At 50.9% G+C, this 19,869-nt stretch overlaps 1 protein-coding gene across 4 annotated transcripts; it reads left to right on the top strand.

Annotated features, from left to right (window-relative positions):
* The first annotated feature begins 4,680 nt into the window (after window positions 1–4,680).
* Window positions 4,681–19,717, top strand: stil (STIL centriolar assembly protein). Of its 4 annotated transcripts, none has more exons than XM_061684198.1 (16): window positions 4,681–5,024; window positions 5,104–5,211; window positions 5,387–5,502; window positions 6,219–6,400; window positions 10,831–11,060; window positions 11,135–11,218; window positions 14,569–14,655; window positions 14,727–14,871; window positions 14,933–15,036; window positions 15,713–15,818; window positions 15,908–16,023; window positions 16,980–17,061; window positions 17,131–17,290; window positions 17,354–17,792; window positions 18,560–18,648; window positions 18,822–19,717. In XM_061684198.1, exons 1-16 carry the CDS (start codon window positions 4,945–4,947, stop codon window positions 19,136–19,138), a joined length of 2,445 nt encoding a protein of 814 aa, XP_061540182.1. In that variant the 5' UTR covers window positions 4,681–4,944; the 3' UTR covers window positions 19,139–19,717. The 4 variants fall into 4 exon arrangements, with proteins under 4 accessions (XP_061540182.1, XP_061540180.1, XP_061540179.1 ...); XM_061684196.1 differs by having other exon boundaries at window positions 14,936–15,036; window positions 15,908–16,291; window positions 18,822–19,200; XM_061684195.1 differs by having other exon boundaries at window positions 15,908–16,291; window positions 18,822–19,200.
* The last annotated feature ends 152 nt before the right edge of the window (window positions 19,718–19,869 follow it).

Raw genomic sequence — 19,869 nt, 5'->3', positions numbered from 1 at the left:
ACTTCACATACTCTGCTATTCTTTTTAAACCATTGTCCGGCTTGCTGTTTGGAGACTCTTTTCTCTGATGACTTCTTTTGGGTCTGTTTGATTGCTCTGTAAGTTTGCCCCTTCACAATGGGTCCCCTCTCAAGCAAGCAGCTGGCGCGTTTGTCGTGCTGTGATGACGTCAAAAACAGGTTTTGTTTGTTATGTAATTGTCGCCCCATTCTCTTTTCTACACGTCATCACAGCTTTTCTTCCACCGAATGGCCTTGCTTTCTTTGGAATGTGACCATTCCACACATTGCGAATGCGCCTCACCGGGACGGCCAGATAGAAGTGCGGTGGCCCCTGAGGGCACAAGTGGGTCCTGGCAAGAATTGCGACCACAGATTACTGTTATCGCGATCGACGATCTACAACCGAAGCAAGGACTCTTAGCAAGTTTGGAAAGAGTCAAGAGCGCACGGTCGGCTGTGCACTGGCACCCTGTCCGCCGTCACCGCGTTTCCATGGAGACCGACAGTGTGAATACACAACAATGGAAATCTTCAAATGACTGAGAAATTTTAATACGTGTTAAATGTCATTTACCATACGAAGCGCGCGCCTACATCTCCTTTCGTGTAAAATGTGAGCTTTGCAACAGAAGCTGTCGAAAACAACGAAACACATTTGTGGTCGGTTTCCGCATTTGAAGACAAACGGGCCCAATGACGTCACGTGGGCGGGGCCAATAGAGCTCGCTAAAATGTCAACACGGGAGTCAATTTTACATTTATAAATGATACAAATATCGTGCTGCTAACAACAGAATAACGCCGAGTGCATCGCAGTCACGCTCACTCGAATGAAGGACGTGAAATTAACCTTTATTCGTTTTCAACTGGGGAAGCCTCAGGCGGCCAACAGCTAACGCCACGAGCGTAGCATAGCCACCGACAAAACGCACAAACACGTTAATGAGGAAAAAGCTACCTCGACGCAATTAGTTTGCTTTTGCACCTAAATATGTTTATATGTGTCACTGACGTGAGCGTCAACTCACCCGTCCATCTCCCAACACGGAAGTGCCAAGCGTGCCAACCAGCAACAGGTTCCCGCCGTCGACGGCCAAGAAAAAAAAAAACATACATAAATAAAGGCCAGCGGCAACCGTCTCCTGTTATCCGCCCACAAAATGGTGTCTGGCGCTACGACGTCTTTGATTGAACACTTGGTATAACTCGTGGGCGTGTCTAACCTGAGCTGACAGCCGATTGGCCCAAGGTCCAAACTCGGACACCAATCGTTTGAGCGCTGGAAGACGAGCTTTCTTGGCATCGCGACAGACGTTCTGTAAAACTGTAAACAAAATCAAGAAGAACAAAATAACTTCTGTAAAAGATAGATAGATAGATAGATAGATAGATAGATAGATAGATAGATAGATAGATAGATAGATAGATAGATAGATAGATAGATAGATAGATAGATTCTATTTTAGTTCTATGGTCCGTGCTTGACATGGATTTTATTTTTCAATCCAACAATTTCAATGATTTAATCATTAAAATAGGTGAATTTTCAAATTTCCTGTTCAAACGCATAGGAAGCGCAGCTCCGAGTCACGTCGAGTCATCGCTCGCATGATGCTTCAAGAGACCGCGCACACATCCATTCAGGCAGGCTGTGATTGGTCCGTGGTTTCACTCAAGAGACAGTGGTGGGTTTTTTTATTATTGTCGCCAATAATATACGTTTCATCACACATGTAGTGCACTTACTGACGTTTAACAGACAGTCTAATATATTTATTGAAAGTGTGTGACATTTAGTCTGTTTTATCGACCAGAAAAGCCACGAAAAGTGCACAGCGGCGTCTGGTATGTACGGTGCCACAACCAGCATGTGGCAGTGTTGAGTTGAGCTTCATCGAGTTCCAGACGTCACGTGACTGAGTCAGTGCCTCACTAATCATGAACCTCACCGACATCGTCCAGACTTGTCAAACAGCCTTCGAAGGTGGCGTCGATCTCAACGGAAAGGTCGAAAATCGTGTGCACCAAAATCCCATCACAAATACAACAGTGAAAAATATCAAAATTGTGAATGGAGTCTTGTAACGCTTGGTCCACATTGTGCAGAGGTTACAAGCGTGATCGTTGAGAATTGTTGAAAAGTTGCTGAAAAAGATTCGAATGGAAAAGTTGTTTGAAGGATTGCGGAAGTGATATTGTTGTGTCTCAGTGTGGCTGGTTGCTAGAAAAAAGGGAAGTGAAAATGACTGCGCGAGATATCTGAGGGAAGGATTTTAAAAAAGGAGCTTTCCAGGAAAAGTAGGAGGGAATGTGTTGCAAATGGATTCAAAACAAGATCCAAAGAGCTCGCTCGTAGACATTTGATCTGGGAAAAATAATTACAATGCATTCATTGATGACTGGAAATTGATTGATATTAGAGCAATCAAAATCCTGGTCAAACTTGTGATTAATTCCATTGATATCAATCAAATGTGAAAAGAAAAAGGAAAAATTGACAAGAAAAGCTTGAAAAGTACTTGAGACTGAAAGCATAGGACTACCTGACTGAGATGACGAGCGCTCGACCTCTGGACCAAATCGACTCGTGTGATGACTGCGCTGTCTTCTGATTACTGGTGTTTGAGAAACAAAGAGTGGAATCTTAGCCAAGTGCGTTGTTTATTAATAACGTCCATCCATCCATTTTCTGTACTGCTTCGCCTCACGCGGGTCGCGGCCGTGCTGGAGCCCATCCCAGCTACATTTTTAACGTTCAAACTGATCAACTTGATAGTTTTTAGCAAATAATCATTAACTTAGAATTTGATGGCTGCAACACATTCCCCAAAAAGCTGGGACAGGGTCATGTTTACTTACCACTGTGTTACATCACCTGTTCTTTTAACAACATTCAATAAACGTTTGGGAACTGAGGACGCTAATTGTTGAAGCTTTGTAGTTGGAATTCAGATTCAGTTGTTCAACAGTCCGGCGTTTCCGTTGTCGTATTTTACGCTTCATCATGCGCCACACATTTTCAACGGGAGACGGATCTGGACTGCGGGCAGGCCAGTCTCGTACCCGCACTCTTTTACTACGAAGGCACGCTGTTGTAACACGTGCACAATGTGGTTTGGCATCGTCTTGTTGAAATGAAAAATACTTTGCTTGGATGACAGCATATGTTTCTCCAAAACCCGTATGTACCTTTCAGCATGAACGGTGCCTTCACAGATGTGTAAGTTCCCCATGACATTGGCACTAACGCAGCCCAATACCATCACAGATGCCGGCTTTTGAACTTTGCGTCCATAACAGTCCGGATGGTTCTTTTCCTCTTTGGTCCGGAGGACACGACAGCCACAATTTCCAAAAACAATTTGAAATGTGGACTCGTCGGACCAGAGAAGACTTTTCCACTTTTCATCGGTCCATCTTAGATGCACTCGGGCCCAGAGAAGCCGGCGGCGTTTCTCAGGCACTTGTTCACAAAGAGTTGAACCTCGCCCCATCTTTGCTTGTGAATGACTGAGGAATTCAGGGAAGCAATCATGGCAGCCACCTGTTCCCAATGAGCCTGTTCACCTGTGGGATGTTCCAAGCACGTGTTGGATGAACATTCCTCCACTTTCTCACTCTTTTTTGCCACCTGGCCCAGCATTTCAGAATCAGAATCAGAATCAGAATCAGAATCATCTTTATTTGCCAAGTATGTCCAAAACACACAAGGAATTTGTCTCCGGTAGTTGGAGCCGCTCTACAGAACACTTTGGAGACATAAAGACATTGACAAAAAACAATTGTGCAAAAAGATGCAGAGTTTTTTGGAACGTGTTGCAGCCATCAAATTCTAAGTTCATGATTATTTGCTCAAAACAATCAAGTTGATCAGTTTGAACATTAAATATCTCGTCTTTGTAGTGTATTCAATGAAATATAGGTTGTATATGATTTGCAAATCATTGTATTCTGTTTTTATTTATGTTTAACACAACGTCCCAACTTCATTGGAATTGGGTTTGTATTTAACTGTAAGTAAGTACTGTAAAATACCTTTGCATTCTAATTTTGTCACTTTTGGTTCTTCATCCTGAGCCAATGACGATTCAGAAAGGGGGCTCCATAGGGGGCGCTGTGGGAATTTCTTCTACTTTCCACTGTCAAAGAGTCCGGAGACCGTGCGGCAACTATTGGTCAGGGCTGCAGCAACATAAGCATTCTACTGGCCGCCACTATTTCCGGCTTGGCCGCCATAGATATGAAGATACACCAGCGCATTGTAGCAACCCGGTGAACCGACATGTCTACGTGGGGGCCATGTTGGAGAGGTCGACGTTCCCATCAAAGGCAAAGCGTGGACATTGGAATTAAGTCGTAACTTGCTCATTTCTCTACCGATTTTCATGAGGTTTACTTTTTTCAGCTTCAAATCGTGTGTTGTGAATAGATAACATTTGAAAAAAATCCACCCAGCCATTTTTACGTGGGAAAGGTTTGTCGCAGTGGTACGGCGTTGACCGCAACCGTATGCAGCACAATGTGCCGGCATCCTTTCAGTCTTTCGGTTTTCTTGCCGTTCACACACGCGGAATGCGCTGACGACGTTGACCCGCCTAGCTTAGCGTCGGCGAAGGCACGCAGTTCAAAAGAGGCGTGTCCTATCTACAGTCGTCATAGCTATGTCCCCGCCGGCAGCGTGTGCAAGAGCGCGATTGTCAAAGTGCGTCCCGTTCGGCTGTTCGACTTTTTCCGCTCAGATTGCCTCAACCACAACGAGAACACAATACTTTGGAGCCCGAACGTTACTGACGCCACTCTACGTTGATTTCCATCCCATCTTCGTCGACGGTTGAGTGCTCTGACAAGCAAACACACGGAGCCGAGACGGCTAGGAGCTAACGCGGCTAGCGGCAAACCGACGGCCGACCGGAAGCTTGTGCCAAAGTGTCCGCTCACAGCCATGAGCTGCCCGGTAAATCTCCAAGCTCTGCCGGCGGATGTTTTCCATCAAGTCCTGAGTCCCGACAACGTGAGAGGAAGGTGAGCGAATGTTAGCAGCAATCGCGTCAGTCAAATCTAGTAGTGAGAGCTGAACTCCAACTTATTTGGAACCGTGTAGACCCGCGGGAAGGTCCCTCACGGCGCTCAGCTTCCCCAAATCCAGAGCATCTTTGTGGGATGCTCGCCCGGATGGACAGAAGCTCTGCCTCCAACTCTGCTCTCGCAGGTAAACACTGAGCGATGCTCGCGTCACGTCGCCACTAATCGGATAACATTGACCTCCCGTAAATTTACAAAGATTTGAGGAGGAAAAGGCAGAAACGGGGTCTCAATCTCTCTCTGTGTGTGTGTGTGTGTGTGTGTGTGCGTGCGTGCGTGCGTGCGTGCGTGTGCGCGCGCAGGATGCCCCGCCTCCTGCTGCATGAGAAGGCTCTTCGTCTGGCCCAGCGGCATGTCCGCCACTGCAGAGCGTCACATGTTCACTGCTTCTTCTTGGGCTCTGTGGCCGTGGATGCAGGTCAGACTTTGGATGTTGTGTTGTGTGTGTGAAGAGCCGTACAGGACTCCCCCGCATTCTCCTGGTTCGGCACCCTCGAGTTCACCGATTCGTGTTTTTTTTTTTTTCCCCCCCCAATCTCTTGCAATTATTTTTTTTGTGTGTTTTCTCTTTTGGGAGCGGAGAAACCAATTCCGAAAACGCTTCCTGTCGTTTTATCCCCGCTTATTCAAGAATTCATGGTTCCATCGATCACAGCAAGTGGTCCAGGTCCTGAAGGAGCAAAGCAGCCCAAGACTATCGCACTACCACAACCATGTTTGACTGTTGGTCGGATGTTCATTTTCTGAAATGCTGTGCTTCATTTACCCCAGATGTGATGAGACGCACACCTTCCCAAAAGGTCCACTTTCATATCGTCAGTCCACATAATATTCTCCCAATCATTCAGATGTTTTTTTTTTTTTTTTTTTTTGCAAAAGTAAGACAAGCCTTTATGTTCTTTTTGGTCAGCAGTGGTTTTGGCCTTGCAACTCTGCCATGGATGCCATTTTTGCCCAGTCTCTTCCTTATTGTTGTCATTGAACTCTGACCTTAACTGAGGCAACCACATTCTCCTCGTCATCCCGATGTAACCTTTTTAGCGCGCACACGGCCTCCTCCAGCGCCACCTAGAGTCTCTCGCTTCACATAGAAGCGTTAACGGCGGCGTCCCGCGTGTCCTCTGCCGTCCTCAGACGAGGAGGGCGTCACCGTGACGCTGGACCGCTTCGATCCGGGTCGAGAGCAGGCCGGCGCCTCGGGCCGCGTTCCCGCCGCCCCGCTGCCGGGCGGCGTCCTGGTCCCTTGCTTGATATCTGGCCAGACGACCTCCGACGACATCGTCCGATCGGAGGCCGAGCTCCGGCGCTCCTTCTCTGTAAGTCCCGCCCGTCGGTCGGAGTCGTGCCGACGCATCTCACGATGCGCTGCGCTCAAACGTTCCGGTCTTCATTTGACCTCTGCAGATATTGCTCATTTTCTTATCATTTGATCAATAACGGTAAAGACATGTTTTTGATGCCGCCGTGGTTTTTTTATGTGTGAATGTCTTCCGTTCTGAGACAGCCAGAATTAAAGTACGATTTCCAAAAGTTATTGATTTCAAATCAAGAGGAAAGGCAATCCTTATTGACAGAGCAAATGGTGGTGAATCATTGAAATACACTTTACTATAAAGACGAAAGTGCATAATTTACCATTCATGTCTAAGAAATAACAGCATTTATTTTGCTGCCTGCTATTGTGTGAATGCAAAATGGCTGCCTCTTCACAGGTCCCTGCGGTGCATTGCGACACCATCACGAGGTTCTCTCCAGCGGCATTAACGCTAAAGACATTTGTAAAAAGAAAAAACAAAAAAAACCCCAAAGGAGCTCTTTGGACACGAATATGCATTTGTTAGTTTTCTTGGAAAATAAAAATGGAGGAATCGAAACAAAATCCAGTATATCCAAAAATGTCATTAACCCCTTCAGAAAATGTGTTGCAAATCATCAAACTGGGACTTGGGTCACCTAACGGTAATGACATTTTGGATTTCAAAGTTTGAAAAATATGACTTCAGAACTTTTTTTTTTCTTAGAAACTGTTTTGATGGCTAACAACTGACAATCATTCAAATCCTCAATCATATCCGTCAAATGAATTGATTTTCAAAAGGAAACTCAGTGGGCCGCGTCTTTACCGTTATCGCACTACTGGTCACTTTAAACTGCTTAGATTTCTTGAAGTCTGCACCATTCGCACAATGGTCACTGTAGAAGATGATCGCTCTATTAGTCATCTCAAACTGCTCCATATTGCCAGAGGACTCTGCATCATCTGCTCAATAGTCCCCCCCGCCCCAAAATAGTATCAGCATTACCACATGACCGGTAGGTAACCTTTCATTGTTCAGTGACTCCATTCTGTGTTTTTATGTCGCAAAAGTATTTTCTGTCAAATGGTTGTGTTGTCGTAGTAAAGCGGCTCCCGCTAACGGAGACAAATTCCTTGCGTGTTTTTGACATACATGGCAAATAAAGATGATTCTGATGATTGATCAAATGATATGAAAATGAGCCATACGCCACGTCTAAACTGAGCATTTGACGCGTATGCTGATCTATATGCAGTGGGTGCGGAAAGTAATCAGATCCCCTTCAATTTTTCACTCTTTGTTATATTGCAGCCATTTGCTAAAATCATTGAAGTTCATTTTTTTCCTCATTAATGTCCACACAGCACCTCATATTGACTGGGGAAAAAAATGAATTGTTGAAATTTTTGCAGACATTAAAAAAGAAAAACTAAAATATCACACAGCCATAAGTATTCAGACCCTTTGCTGTGACACTCATATATTGAACTCGGGTGCTATTTCCATTTCTTCTGATCATCCTTGAGATGGTTCTCCACCTTCATTGGAGTCCAGCTGTGTTTGATGATACTGATTGGACTTGATTAGGAAAGCCACACTTCTGTCTGTAGAAGACCTTACAGCTCACAGTGCATGTCAGAGCAAATGAGAATCATGAGGTCAAAGGAACTGCCTGAAGAGCTCAGAGACAGAATTGTGGAAAGGCACAGATCTGACCAAGGTTACGCTTAAGGTTCCTAAGAGCACAGGGGTCTCCATCATCCTTTAATGGAAGACCTTTGGGACGACCAGAACCCTCCCTAGAGCCGGCCGTACGGCCAAACTGAGCGATCGGGGGAGAAGAGCCTTGGTGAGAGAGGTCAAGAAGAACCCAAAGGTCACTGTGGCTGAGCTCCAGAGATGCAGTCGGGAGATGGGAGAAAGTTCTAGAAAGTCAACCATCGCTGCAGCCCTTTATGGCGGAGTGGCCCGACGGAAGCCTCTCCTCAGTGCAAGAGAACATGAAAGCCCGCACGGAGTTTGCTAAAAAGTAAATAAATAAAACTCTAAGTTGGTGAGGAATAAGATTCTCTGGTCTGATGAGACCAAGATGGAACTTTTCTGCCTTAATTCTAAGCGGCACGTGTGGAGAAAAGCAGGCACTGCTCATCACCTGTCCAACACAGTCCCAACAGCGAAGCACTGTGGTGGCGGCATCCTGCCGTGGGGGTGTTTTTCAGCTGCAGGGACAGGGAGACCGGTTGCAATCGAAGGAAAGATGAATGCGGCCAAGTACGGGGATATCCTGGACGAAAACCTTCTCCAGAGTGCTCAGGACCTCAGACTGGGCCGAAGATTCACCTTCCAACAAGACAATCGCCCTAAGCGCACAGCTAAAAAATCGAAGGAGTGGCTTCAGAACAACTCCGTGACTGTTCTCGAAAGGCCCAGCCAGAGCCCTGACTTAAACCCAATTGAGCATATCTGGAGAGACCTGAAGAGCCATCTGGCTGCCCACCAATGTTCACTATCCCACCTGACAGAACTGGAGAGGATCTGCAAGGAGCAATGGCAGAGGATCCCCAAATCCCGGTGTGAAAAACCTGTTGCATCATTCCCAAAAAGACTCGTGCCAGTATTAGCTCAAAAGGGTGCGCCTCCGAAATACTGAGCAAAGGGTCTGAACACTTATGGCTGTGTGATAGTTCAGTTTTTCTTTTTCAAGAAATCTGCAAAAATGTCAACCGTTCCGATTTTTTTCTGTCAATATGGGGTGTTGTGTGGACATTAATGAGGAAAAAAAATAACTTCAATGATTATTAACAAATGGCTGTGACAAATTTAAGGTGGTCTGAATACTTTCCGTACCCACTGAAAATCGACGTGCAGCCGTACCTCGGCTGACCGGTTTTTCACAGTACAAGCCGTCACTTGGCGTTTTTTGTTTTGCTTTTTTGCTTGTGTTTCGAGGCCAATTTTTTGTTCCCAGCGAACATCAAACACGCGGCGGCTGCCGGAGTGATGAGAAAATGAAAAAGGAATCGGGAAAGGTACTGGAATGCCCCGACGTGCGGGCAAGGAGAGCCACAGTCGCCGTTTATTGGGACAAACAGTCAAACACACAAAATACAAAGCGAGCTGCTGTAGGCCACCACTCACGCCAGGACGCTGTGGCTGAGCTGGGCCGACCGACTTGACTCCGGCCCCTTCTGTCGCCTACACGGCCACGCCCCTTAAAGGCACATAGAACGCCACAGTTGTTGTTTGACTTTCGGCTTGTCCCGACATACAGTAACTACTAGCGCCCGACTGATGTTTTTTTTTTTTTTTGAGGCCGATTCCGATATTTGCTAGAAAAAAATGTTGACAACCGATTCGTTTGACAAATTCATCCATCCGTTCTCAATAGCGCTCATCCTGTTCAGGGTCGCGGGGCGCCGGAGCCTAACCCAGCTGACTTCGGGCCGGAACCGGGCGCCGGTCGGTCGCGGGGCGCATATAGACGCGGACGACCGCTCGCACTCACGTTCGCACCGTCACTGAGCAGGAACTGGACCCACGCTGCCTGCACCCGTGTCAGGCGAATGCACCGCTACGCCATGAGCGACTTTTAACAACTCCAAAAGGAAGAAAAGAACTCCCTTTTGGGTCCCTTACCGCTTACAAGAAGAAACGTGAATTATAGGCAGAACTTCTGACAGGTTTACTGGTGCATTGCAACAACAACAACAGAGAGGAATTAAAAAAAAAAAAAAAAAAAAGCAAGCGATGAATTTAGGTTCAGATTTTGGCCATAAATGCATGCAGAATAGAAGCAACATAATGAGTGAAGTTACTGGTATGATGACCTTTAACGTTCAATCGCGTTTCTTCTTCTTGTTTAATTTCTTGGCCGTTAAGTTATGACTTGAAAATGAAAATAAAAACCCGAGCCGCTGTTCTCAGATATCAAACTTGTCAACTTTGACAGGGTTGCATTTGAAATTTACGACGGGCGCAGAGAGTTCAACTGAAACGGAGGCCGAGCTTTTTCTTATTCCTTTTGAAAAAGTTTCCCATCAAGAAATGTGTGTCAAACGCCTAATTGGATTGAATGGAGTCAGAGCGCCATCTCGTGGACAAACGGGGCAAGGACGCCATTCTGCCTGATTCTGACACCTAACAGCGTTTACTGTTACACACGCAAGTAAAACCCTTTAACCCTTTAATCGGCAGGACTCCAGCCGATTGTGATTATCGTTAAAAGGACCGATATCGATCGGGCCCTAGTAATGACACATTATTAAACCATTTTTATTAAAACCAAAAACATTATTCAGACAATCAGCGCCTTGTTTCCGTATTGAAAACATAACCCACCAATTTTGGAGGGTACGAATGGCATTTCGGTTCATTGCAAAATTGACTGAAACTGAAACTGAAAGTGTTGAGTTGAGGCACCGCTGCAGTTTTTCCTGTGCGCGCGTCAGGCGGTGCAGGCTCACGTGAGCGGCCGGCAGCCTCTGGATCTGTGTCAGCTGATGAGGGTCGAAGGTCGCGTGAGCTGCCAGCAGCGGGGAGGCGCCGCGCACCTCTCGCTGGGCTGGTCGTCCGTCTGGCCGTCCGTCCGCTTGGACGTCCGGCCGGTCCGCCCCGTCCCCTTCGTGCCCGCGCCGTCGCGCAAGAGTCCGAGCCACGCGCCCGGTGGCCGCCGGCGAGGGTGAGGACCCCGCAACCGACCACGCGGACGCACATGCGGTCCAGTATGTTCAACGTGTGTGCGTGTGTGCGTAGGTTTTTGACGATGAATCAGAGCAGACATTTGCTTCTGCTGATGGAGTCTGACCCCACAGCCTCCAAACTGCCGCTGGTTGGTGTGTAAGTCACACACGCGCACACGCATCCAAACATCATTTCCGCAATGACGGCAAAAACACTTGCAAACCCCCAAATTGCAGAGGTGGGTAGAAACGCGCTTACTCCCTTATATTTACTCGAGTAACATTTTCGATAAACTACTTGTCAGAGTACTTTAAATGCACCGTAGTTTTTACGTGAAGAAGGATCGATACTTTTACTCCGTTACGATGATCGACGAGATACAGTCGGACTCGCCTCCCCGCACGGCTCGGGCTCCGGTACCGGTCCTCTCGAGAGGGGTCGGACTCTCTTCCACTCTGGAGTCGCCCACGGTGAGAGGCGGCGAGCAGGTGCGGGTATACTTGTTGCCCCCCCGGTTCGGCGCCCGTACGTCGGGGTTCGCCCCGGTGGACGAGAGGGTAGCCTCCCTCCGCCTTCGGGTGGGGGGGACGGGTCCTGACTGTTGTTTGTGCTTATGCGCCAAACAGCAGTCCAGAGTACCCACCCTTTTTGGAGTCCTCGGAGGGAGTGCTGGAGAGCGCTCCCGCCGGGGACTCCGTCGTTCTGCTGGGGGACTTCAAGGCTCACGTGGGCAATGACAGTGAGACCTGGAATGGCGTGATTGGGAGGAACGCCCCCCCCCCCCCCGATCAGAACCCGAGAGGTGTTCTGTTTTTGGACTTCTGTGCTCATCACGGATTGTCCATAACGAACACCACGTTCAAGCAGAAGTGTGTCCACACGCGCACTTGGCACCAGGACACCGACCCTAGGTCGCCGTTCGATGATCGACTTTGCGGTCGTGTCATCGGACTTGCGGCCGCACGTCTCGGACGCTCTGGCGAAGAGAGGGGCGGAGCTGTCAACCGATCACCACCTGGTGGTGAGTCGGCTCCGACGGTGGGGGAAGATGCCGGTCCGACGTGGCGGGCCCAAACGTATCGTGAGGGTCTGCTGGGAACGTCTGGCGGAATCCCCTGTCAGAAGGAGTTTCAACTCCAACCTCCGACAGAACTTTGCTCACGTTCCAGGGGAGGCGGGGGTCATCGAGTCCGAGCGGACCGTGTTCCGCGCCTCCATTGCTGAGGCGGCCGACCGGAGCTGTGGCCGTAAGGTGGTCGGTGCCTGTCGTGGCGGCGATCCCCGAATCCGTTGGTGGACACCAACGGTGAGGGATGTCGTCAAACTGAAGGAGGGGTCCCATCGTGCCTTTTTGGCCTGTGGGACCCCTGAGGCAGCTGAAGGGTGCCGGTTGGCCAAGCGGAATGCAGCTTTGGTGGTCGCTGAAGCAAAAACTCGGGCATGGGAGGAGTTCGGTGAGACCTTGGAGAAAGACCTCCGGACGGCTTCGAGGAAATTCTGGTCCACCATCCGGTGTCTCCGGAGGGGGAAGCAGTGCACCACCACCACTGTGTATAATGGGGACGGGGCGCTGCTGACCTCGACTCGGAACGTTGTTAGCCGGTGGGGAGAATACTTCGAAGACCTCCTCAATTCCACCGACACGCCTTCCCATGAGGGAGCAGAGTCTGGGTTCTCTGAGACGAGCTCTCCTATCTCTGGGGTCGAGGTCGCCGAGGTTGTTCAAAAGCTCCTCGGTGGCAAGGCCCCGGGGGTGGAGGAGATTCGCCCGGAGTTCCTAAAGGCTCCGGGTGTTGTGGGGCTGTCCCGGTTGACACGCCTCTGCAACATCGCGTGGACATCGGCGACAGTGCCTCTGGATTGGCAGACTGGGGTGGTGGTCCCCCTTTTTAAGAAGGGGGACCGAAGGGTGTGTTCCAACTACAGGGGGATCACACTGCTCAGCCTCCCCGTTAAGGTCTATTCAGGGTTGCCGGAGAGGAGGGTCCGTCGGGACGTCGAATCTCAGATTCAGGAGGAGCAGTGTGGTTTTCGTCCTGGCCTTGGAACAGCGGACCAGCTCTACACCCTCGGCGGGGTCATCGAGGGTGCGTGGGAGTTCGCCCGACCGGTCTACATGTGTTTTATGGACTAGGAGAAGGCGTTTGACCGTGTTCCTCGGGGAGTTCTGTGGGGGGTGCTTCGGGAGTACGGGGTACCGAACGCCCTGATACGGGCTGTTCGGTCCCCGTACGACCGGAGTCATGGTTTGGTCCGCATATCCGGCAGTAAGTCGGACTCGGATTTCCGGTGAGGGTTGGACTCCGCCAAGGCTGCCCTTTGTCACCGATTCCGTTCATAACTTTTATGGACAGAATTTCAATTTCAAGGCGCAGCGGGGGTCCGGTTTGGTGGCCTCAGTATTGCATCTCTGCTTTTTGCAGACGATGCGGTTCTGTTGGCTTCATCAAGCCGCGATCCGCAACTCTCACTGGAGCGGTTCGCAGCCGAGTGTGAAGCGGCCGGGATGAGAATCGGCACCTCCGAATCGGAGACCGCGGTCCTCGGTCGGAAAAGGGCAGCGTGCCCTCTCCGGGTCGGGGATGAGGATGCCCCGGGCCACGCGTGATGTTGTCCGTAAAGACCGAAAGAGCGTCGTTGACAATTGTGTTGACAGTGCAGAAATCATCCCAACTGCTCGTTAAAGCCATCGCACAATCGGAATAACGTTAAAGGCATAGTGGCGACACTTTCCCATCTTCATTCGTATCTCAGAAATAAATAACAGCATTCGTTTTGCTGTCTGCTATTGTGTGAACGCAACATGGCTGCCACACCACATATCCCTCTGCTGCATCGCGACAAGATCACGAGGCTCCCTCCGGCGGCGTTAACGCGAAAGACGGCTCGAGTGACAAACCAGGACCGTTCGCTTGATGCCTTTACGGTCGTGTTCACGGAAAAGGCCAATGAGAAATTCCGAAATATCCCGAAATTCTACGAGCATCTTCCCAAAACATTTGGGACGCGTCACGGTAAAGACGCTTTGCCACGCAAAGTTTGCAAAGCAACACAAACGACTCACGGCGAACAATTGAAAACCTCATATATCAGTCCAATGAAGTGATTTTCGAAAGGAAATTCAGTGGCCTATGTCGTTAGCGTTATTGATCGATTATCAAATTCAATTAGAATTGAACTTAAAATTGTCCAAATCCTCCGTTTCGTCCTCTCACAAGTAAATAATGTTCTCACATCTTTGACGATGATGATGGTGAATATTGACCGCTTCATCTACGGCGGCGCATTTTCTGCACTGTCAATTTGAAATGTGTGTTTTGGAATGAAGTGATTATTATTATATATTTGTGAAATCCAATTCATCGATGAATCGGTAAATAATGAACAGATGGATCGATTATGTAAATGGCGTTTAGCGGCAGCCCCCGCACACGCCAGCTGGCGATTCCGTCAGGAGGCGGAGCTTGCGCGGATGCGACGCTAATGTACTTCCGGTCACGTGACAGCTGGCTGAGCGGCGTGACCCGGGTGCGGAACCCCCACGTGTGCGCCTGGTGCCTCCGGTTCCTCTTTGGCTGCGCCCTCCAAGACAGGTTGGTGATGTCACAGGAAGTGGAGGAAGCGGGCAAAGTGCCGCCAGCGTTTGGCTTTGTCTTCTTCTCAGAGTTCTGTCGGACGACGGCGCTTTCCTGCTCGTCATCTTGCCCTCCGAGCTCACGGCCCCGGACTTCTTCCGGTGTCGACGTTCGGGTTCCGGTCCGCCGGACTGCCGGCCGCTGAGCGCCTCCCGATGCGTGACGCTGCACCAGGTGAGTCGGAACAGGAGGAGGATGCGTGAAGGCCTGAAAGGGGAAAGTGTCTCGTGGTCAGCAGGTGGCGCCGGCGGAAGGTCAGACTTTGGAGTTTGAGCTGAGTCCAGAAGGTCACGTGGGACAGGTCCAAGTCTTCCAAGATGCTCGCAGTTCCTTCAGCAGGTTAGATGCTGGACTTTAGTCTTATTTGATTGTTTGGCTGGTCCATTTCTTCTTTTGAAGGAGTTTCTTTGAATCTTTCCATTTTGTATTTGAATGCACGTCCTCGCTGATGTGCACCGCTTCCACAAACAACACGGCTGCAAAAGCAGTCCGCTTTTCCGACTCCTCTCGGGACGATTTTTGAAAAGAAGCGGCGAGCGGACGACACGAGCAGAACCGCATTCTTTCCGTGGGGTTTCTTGTTGTGGCGTTGGCGGTGGAACTGTGTCATTTTGTGGAGAGCAATATTTAGGCTAGGACAATGAACCTTCCCCATGAACACAAAAGGGCCCCCAAAATAGGCCGAGCGACGCCGCTGGCATGCGTCACACTCAATTCTGGTCTGCTGCGACGTTGGTGTTCTGCAATCTACAGTGAATCAACTGTAATATTAAAAGTGACCAGCAGAGGGACCTGTTTAGACGTACTCAAAAGATTCAAAGATTGTACACCTGCTGCATTTCCTATTTGGCTCTTCACAATGAAACCAGACAGGCGGCGGCGGCTGCGTGAGTGGTTTCTAGTGGTGTGCGTTTGTTTTGTCTGCGACGCAAATGTTGCTGACAAAATATTCAGAATGTTCCCAAGAGGCGACGATAGGGGTTAGCATCTCCGCTCGCGTGTGTGTTGTCGGTAGAGGTGGCAGCCACACGGCGGCGGCCATCTGCGAGCGAGACTCCGGCGTGGAGGACGACGACGGCTCGCCGCGACCTTCGCCGCGTCCTCACGTTCCCGCTCAGCAGGTCAGTGAGGTCGGCGGAGGTCGGCGCCATCTGCCGTCTGTTTGGATTTTGTTCGCGTAACGTACGGCGCCGCTCGTCTTTGTTTTCAGGCTCCTCGAGTTCAGCCGGCGGTTCCGGAACTTTCTCTGTTGATCGACGGCAGCTTCTCGTCCGATCGTGACGTGCGGCCGGACGCCGACTGGGCCCGCTGCCCGGACGCCGGCAGGTGCGCTCTTCCCCCGGGAAGCGCCGCCCCCGCTCCCCCTCCCCTCCACAGCACCCCCGACTCCCACCCATCTCGCCGGACCGCCCGTTGCACGCCTGCGGTCCTCAGCTCTCCCCCGCTTGACCCTCCTCCCTCCACCCGAGCCCCGGGCCCCGGGTCACCCCACCGCCCCCCCTCACCCGTGTCCCCTCCCTGGCTGGCGGGATCGTGTGACACCCACGAGCTCCTCTTCCGGCAAGACAGGCAGCTCCGCCTACTGCAGGTTCAGGTAATAGGAAGTGACATCATTCAACAGGAAGTTGTCAGGCGTTGCGCGGGGGTTTGGGGGGGTTAGTTTGTGATTGACAAGTAGGAGTTGTTCTTTCTAAGATCAGACTTTTCGGGGTTTCGCTTCTGAGGCGTTTGGCTTTTGGGCTGTTCAATGTTTGTGTTGTTTTACTTCTGGGGTGTTGGACTCTTCGTGCTTTGACTTTTGGGGTGTGAAAAGGGAAAATAAGTTCGACACGGCACCGAGAAGAGTGTTGTTAACAAGCCTGCCAAATTTAAATGCTAAAAACAATGGCCAAGTAAAAACGGTGACAATTCAAGCATTGGCTTGCACTGGAACGCTGCGGGCGTGTCCACTGGATGCGCTGAAATGCCACGCCCCGTTTTGTCACGCAGCGCTACGTCTGAAATCTTTTTCTGCCGACACTTCCCCACACGTTTGAGCTGAGCTCCCTGCACCACTCCGTTACCTGCGCACACTCACAGCTGACAATGAGGCGCTCTAAAGGTCCATTTTCAGGGTGTAGGCAACGCTAGCCAGCTAGCAGGTGGCAGTTTCGCAACTCGTGCCAGCATGCGTCACTGGGTTAGAGTTAGGGTTTTAACCACGCCCCCCAAAAATCTGGAAATGTGAAAAGGTGGAAATCAGTTGAAGAGTCTGCCTGGTGTGTTCTTGTGGGCGTGTTCAGGTCCAGAAGCTGCTGGAGGCTCAGGCGGGACCGCCACCCTCCAAGGCCAAGACCACCTCCAGCAGTGTCGCCGTGGCAACAGGTGAGACCGATGTGAACTCTTGATCTTGTTCACGATGGATTTAATTTCTTTTTTTTGTTTGTTTTTCAGGTGCCAGTCTCCTGTGGGGGTCTCAGACTCTGCCTACACCTCAACCTCCAGCATCCTCCCCCCCCTCGCGAGCGCCGCCTCCTCCCCCCTCGGCGCTCTGCCCCGAGGACGGTGGCGTCACAGGCCGGGAGGCTCGCGGCCCCGCCGACAGCCATCGCAGGTGAGCCCGGTGGCCATTTTGCGGCCGGACGACCATTTTGACCATCGCCCGTTTGCCTTCCAGCGCGGACGGCCAGAAGACGCCAGGCGTGGCGGCGGACGGCCGGCGGACGCCAGGCGAGGCGGGGGACGGCCGGCGGACGCCAGGCGAGTCGGGGGACGGCCGGCGGACGCCAGGCGAGTCGGGGGACGGCCGGCGGACGCCAGGCGAGGCGGGGGACGGCCGGCGGACGCCAGGCGAGGCGGGGGACGGCCGGCGGACGCCAGGCGGGGCGGGGGACGGCCGGCGGACGCCAGGCGGGGCGGCGGACGGCCGGCGGACGCCAGGCGGGGCGGGGGACGGCCGGCGGACGCCAGGCGGGGCGGGGGACGGCCGGCGGACGCCAAACAAGGTGGCGGACGGCCAGCAGAGCCCAGGCGAGGCGGGGGACGGCCTACGGACGCCAGGCGAGGCGGCGGACGACCAGCGAACGCCAGGCCAGGCGGCGTGCGGCTTCCTCACGGTAACCGACCGCGCGCACACACACACATGCCAGAGTGTTTGTCGGCTGGTCACTTCGGGCAAGAGGTGTAGTAAGGTGAGGGTCAGGCTGGCTAATAATAGCGAATCATTGATGCGCCGCAATATTTCCTTCCACGATTCAATATGGATTCCTCTGACTCAATTCGCCTCCTGGCCAGTGGGGGGCGCTTTGCATGCATCTGTCACACAGGAAATAGATAAAGGCAGGTCTTTTGTACTCAAGTGAGTTGTGGCCACACCAGGGGAAAAAAAAAAAAAAAAAGTTATCACGTTGTAATGTGATAATTTTTAACGTGCTGAATTTTACGTTTTCAAGGTCCCGTGTTTTGTCTATTTCGACCTCCACAGAGTGACTCTCTAATATGGACTTCGTATAAAAGTGTCAATTTCATTTCCCCAAAACACCTTGGTTTTGCCATCGACTGTCCACAAAAGGCTGCTTCTGTTTGACCCACATTTGTATCCGCTTTGTCCATATTTGGCTAAGACCCCGCCCCCTTTCCTCTGATTGCTTGCCTCCGTGTTTGTTATGTCGACAGCGCAGACGTAGGCGGAGCTCTACATCCCGAATACTAGAAAAAGTTGGTTTGGTAAAATACGGGCCCTTTAATGTTATGAGTTCAGTATTAATGTTTTAATGTGAGAAATTTCACCTTTTAACCTGCTAAGTAATGAAGTTATAATGTGTAAGTTTGACTTTGGCACTCGGCAAAAGCTACGAGCCGCGTGACGTGCGTTTGTGTGCAGACGAGCGACAGACGGGAAGCGCAGCAGCCGACGAGGAGCCGCCCGAACGAGCGTCGCGGCGGCCGAGGGACGACGACGACGAAACGCAGGTGCGCCGCAGGTCACGTGACCACAGATGACGACGGCGACGATGTCATTGTTACATCGCGTGAGCCTCTGAGTAGCGCTGCAGCAGAGTCATCATCTGGTTGACTTTTAGTTGTTTGAATTTCAGGGCGTCTGACCTTTCGGGTGTTTAACTTTTGGGGCCCGTGTGTCACAGCGTCACCCCCCCGTCGGCATCCGGCGCAGACGCGAGCGCCCTCTGCCTGCGATACGTCGACGGCTCGCGAGTCGGCCCCGCCCCCTGGCCGCCGTCGCTTAGCAACATGTCGCTGGCCACCGGCGCGTACTTGGGGCGACACGGTCTGCGCCGAGGTCTCGGCGGCGCCGGCCCCGCCGATCCCCTTCCGCGGAATCGGACCACTCCGGAACCGGGACCCGAGACGGCCGTCGACGACGAGCACGCCGCCGGCCCCGTGGGGAACGTTCTGGACCGCACTCGCCTCAGACAGCTGCCCAAACTCTGATGAACACTGACAAAGTGCTTTTAATTTGAAAGGGTGTTCGTGAGCATCCCACTGCAGCGCTTTTAATTTGAAGGGTGTGTTATGCTTATCTTAATAAAGTGCTTTTAATTTGAAATTTGAAAGGCTGTTTTTAGGCTCCTCCCAAGGAAGTGGTTACCACTTGAAAACCGGCATTTATGTGTCCTCGGGTGATTTTAATTCGAAAGGGTCTTTGCAAGTATCCTACTGCAGTTGTTTTCATTTGAAAGGTTGTATTCTTGCCATCCTAATTGTGCTTTTAATTTGAAAGGGAGCATTTGTGTAATTCGAATGAGAGCTTTCTATATGAAGGCGGGGCTTGTCAGTTTCCCTGTCAATCAAGGTAAAAATGGCAGCTGGCGTGTGCGCGGTTTTGAAAAATCATTTTAGGAATCCGACCTGTCCGGTGTTTGTCGATACGTGACGTGCGATCTAACCCTAACCATTTGCATACCGTTCGATCAATAACGCTGAAGTTCCTTTTGAAAATCACTTCATTTGAATGATTGCCAGTTGTTATCCATCAAAAGGTCATCATTGTTTCTCAGGAAAAAAAACGTTCAAACTTTTAAAGCCATGTTGTTGCAATGCGCCAGCAAAATCAATGCTGTTCTTGCTCGGGTATGAACGAATATGAGTTTGTCGACGAGTCACAACTGCGTCTTTACAGTTCCTACCATCGTGTAAGGGCTTGAATGATTAGTTGGGATCATTTGCAGAGTT

The sequence above is a fragment of the Phycodurus eques genome, chromosome 8 (assembly GCF_024500275.1).
Source record: "Phycodurus eques isolate BA_2022a chromosome 8, UOR_Pequ_1.1, whole genome shotgun sequence".
Lineage (NCBI taxonomy): Eukaryota > Metazoa > Chordata > Actinopteri > Syngnathiformes > Syngnathidae > Phycodurus > Phycodurus eques.
The sequence above is the reverse complement of the archived record's forward strand: the minus strand, read 5'-3'. Positions and strand labels throughout refer to the sequence as shown.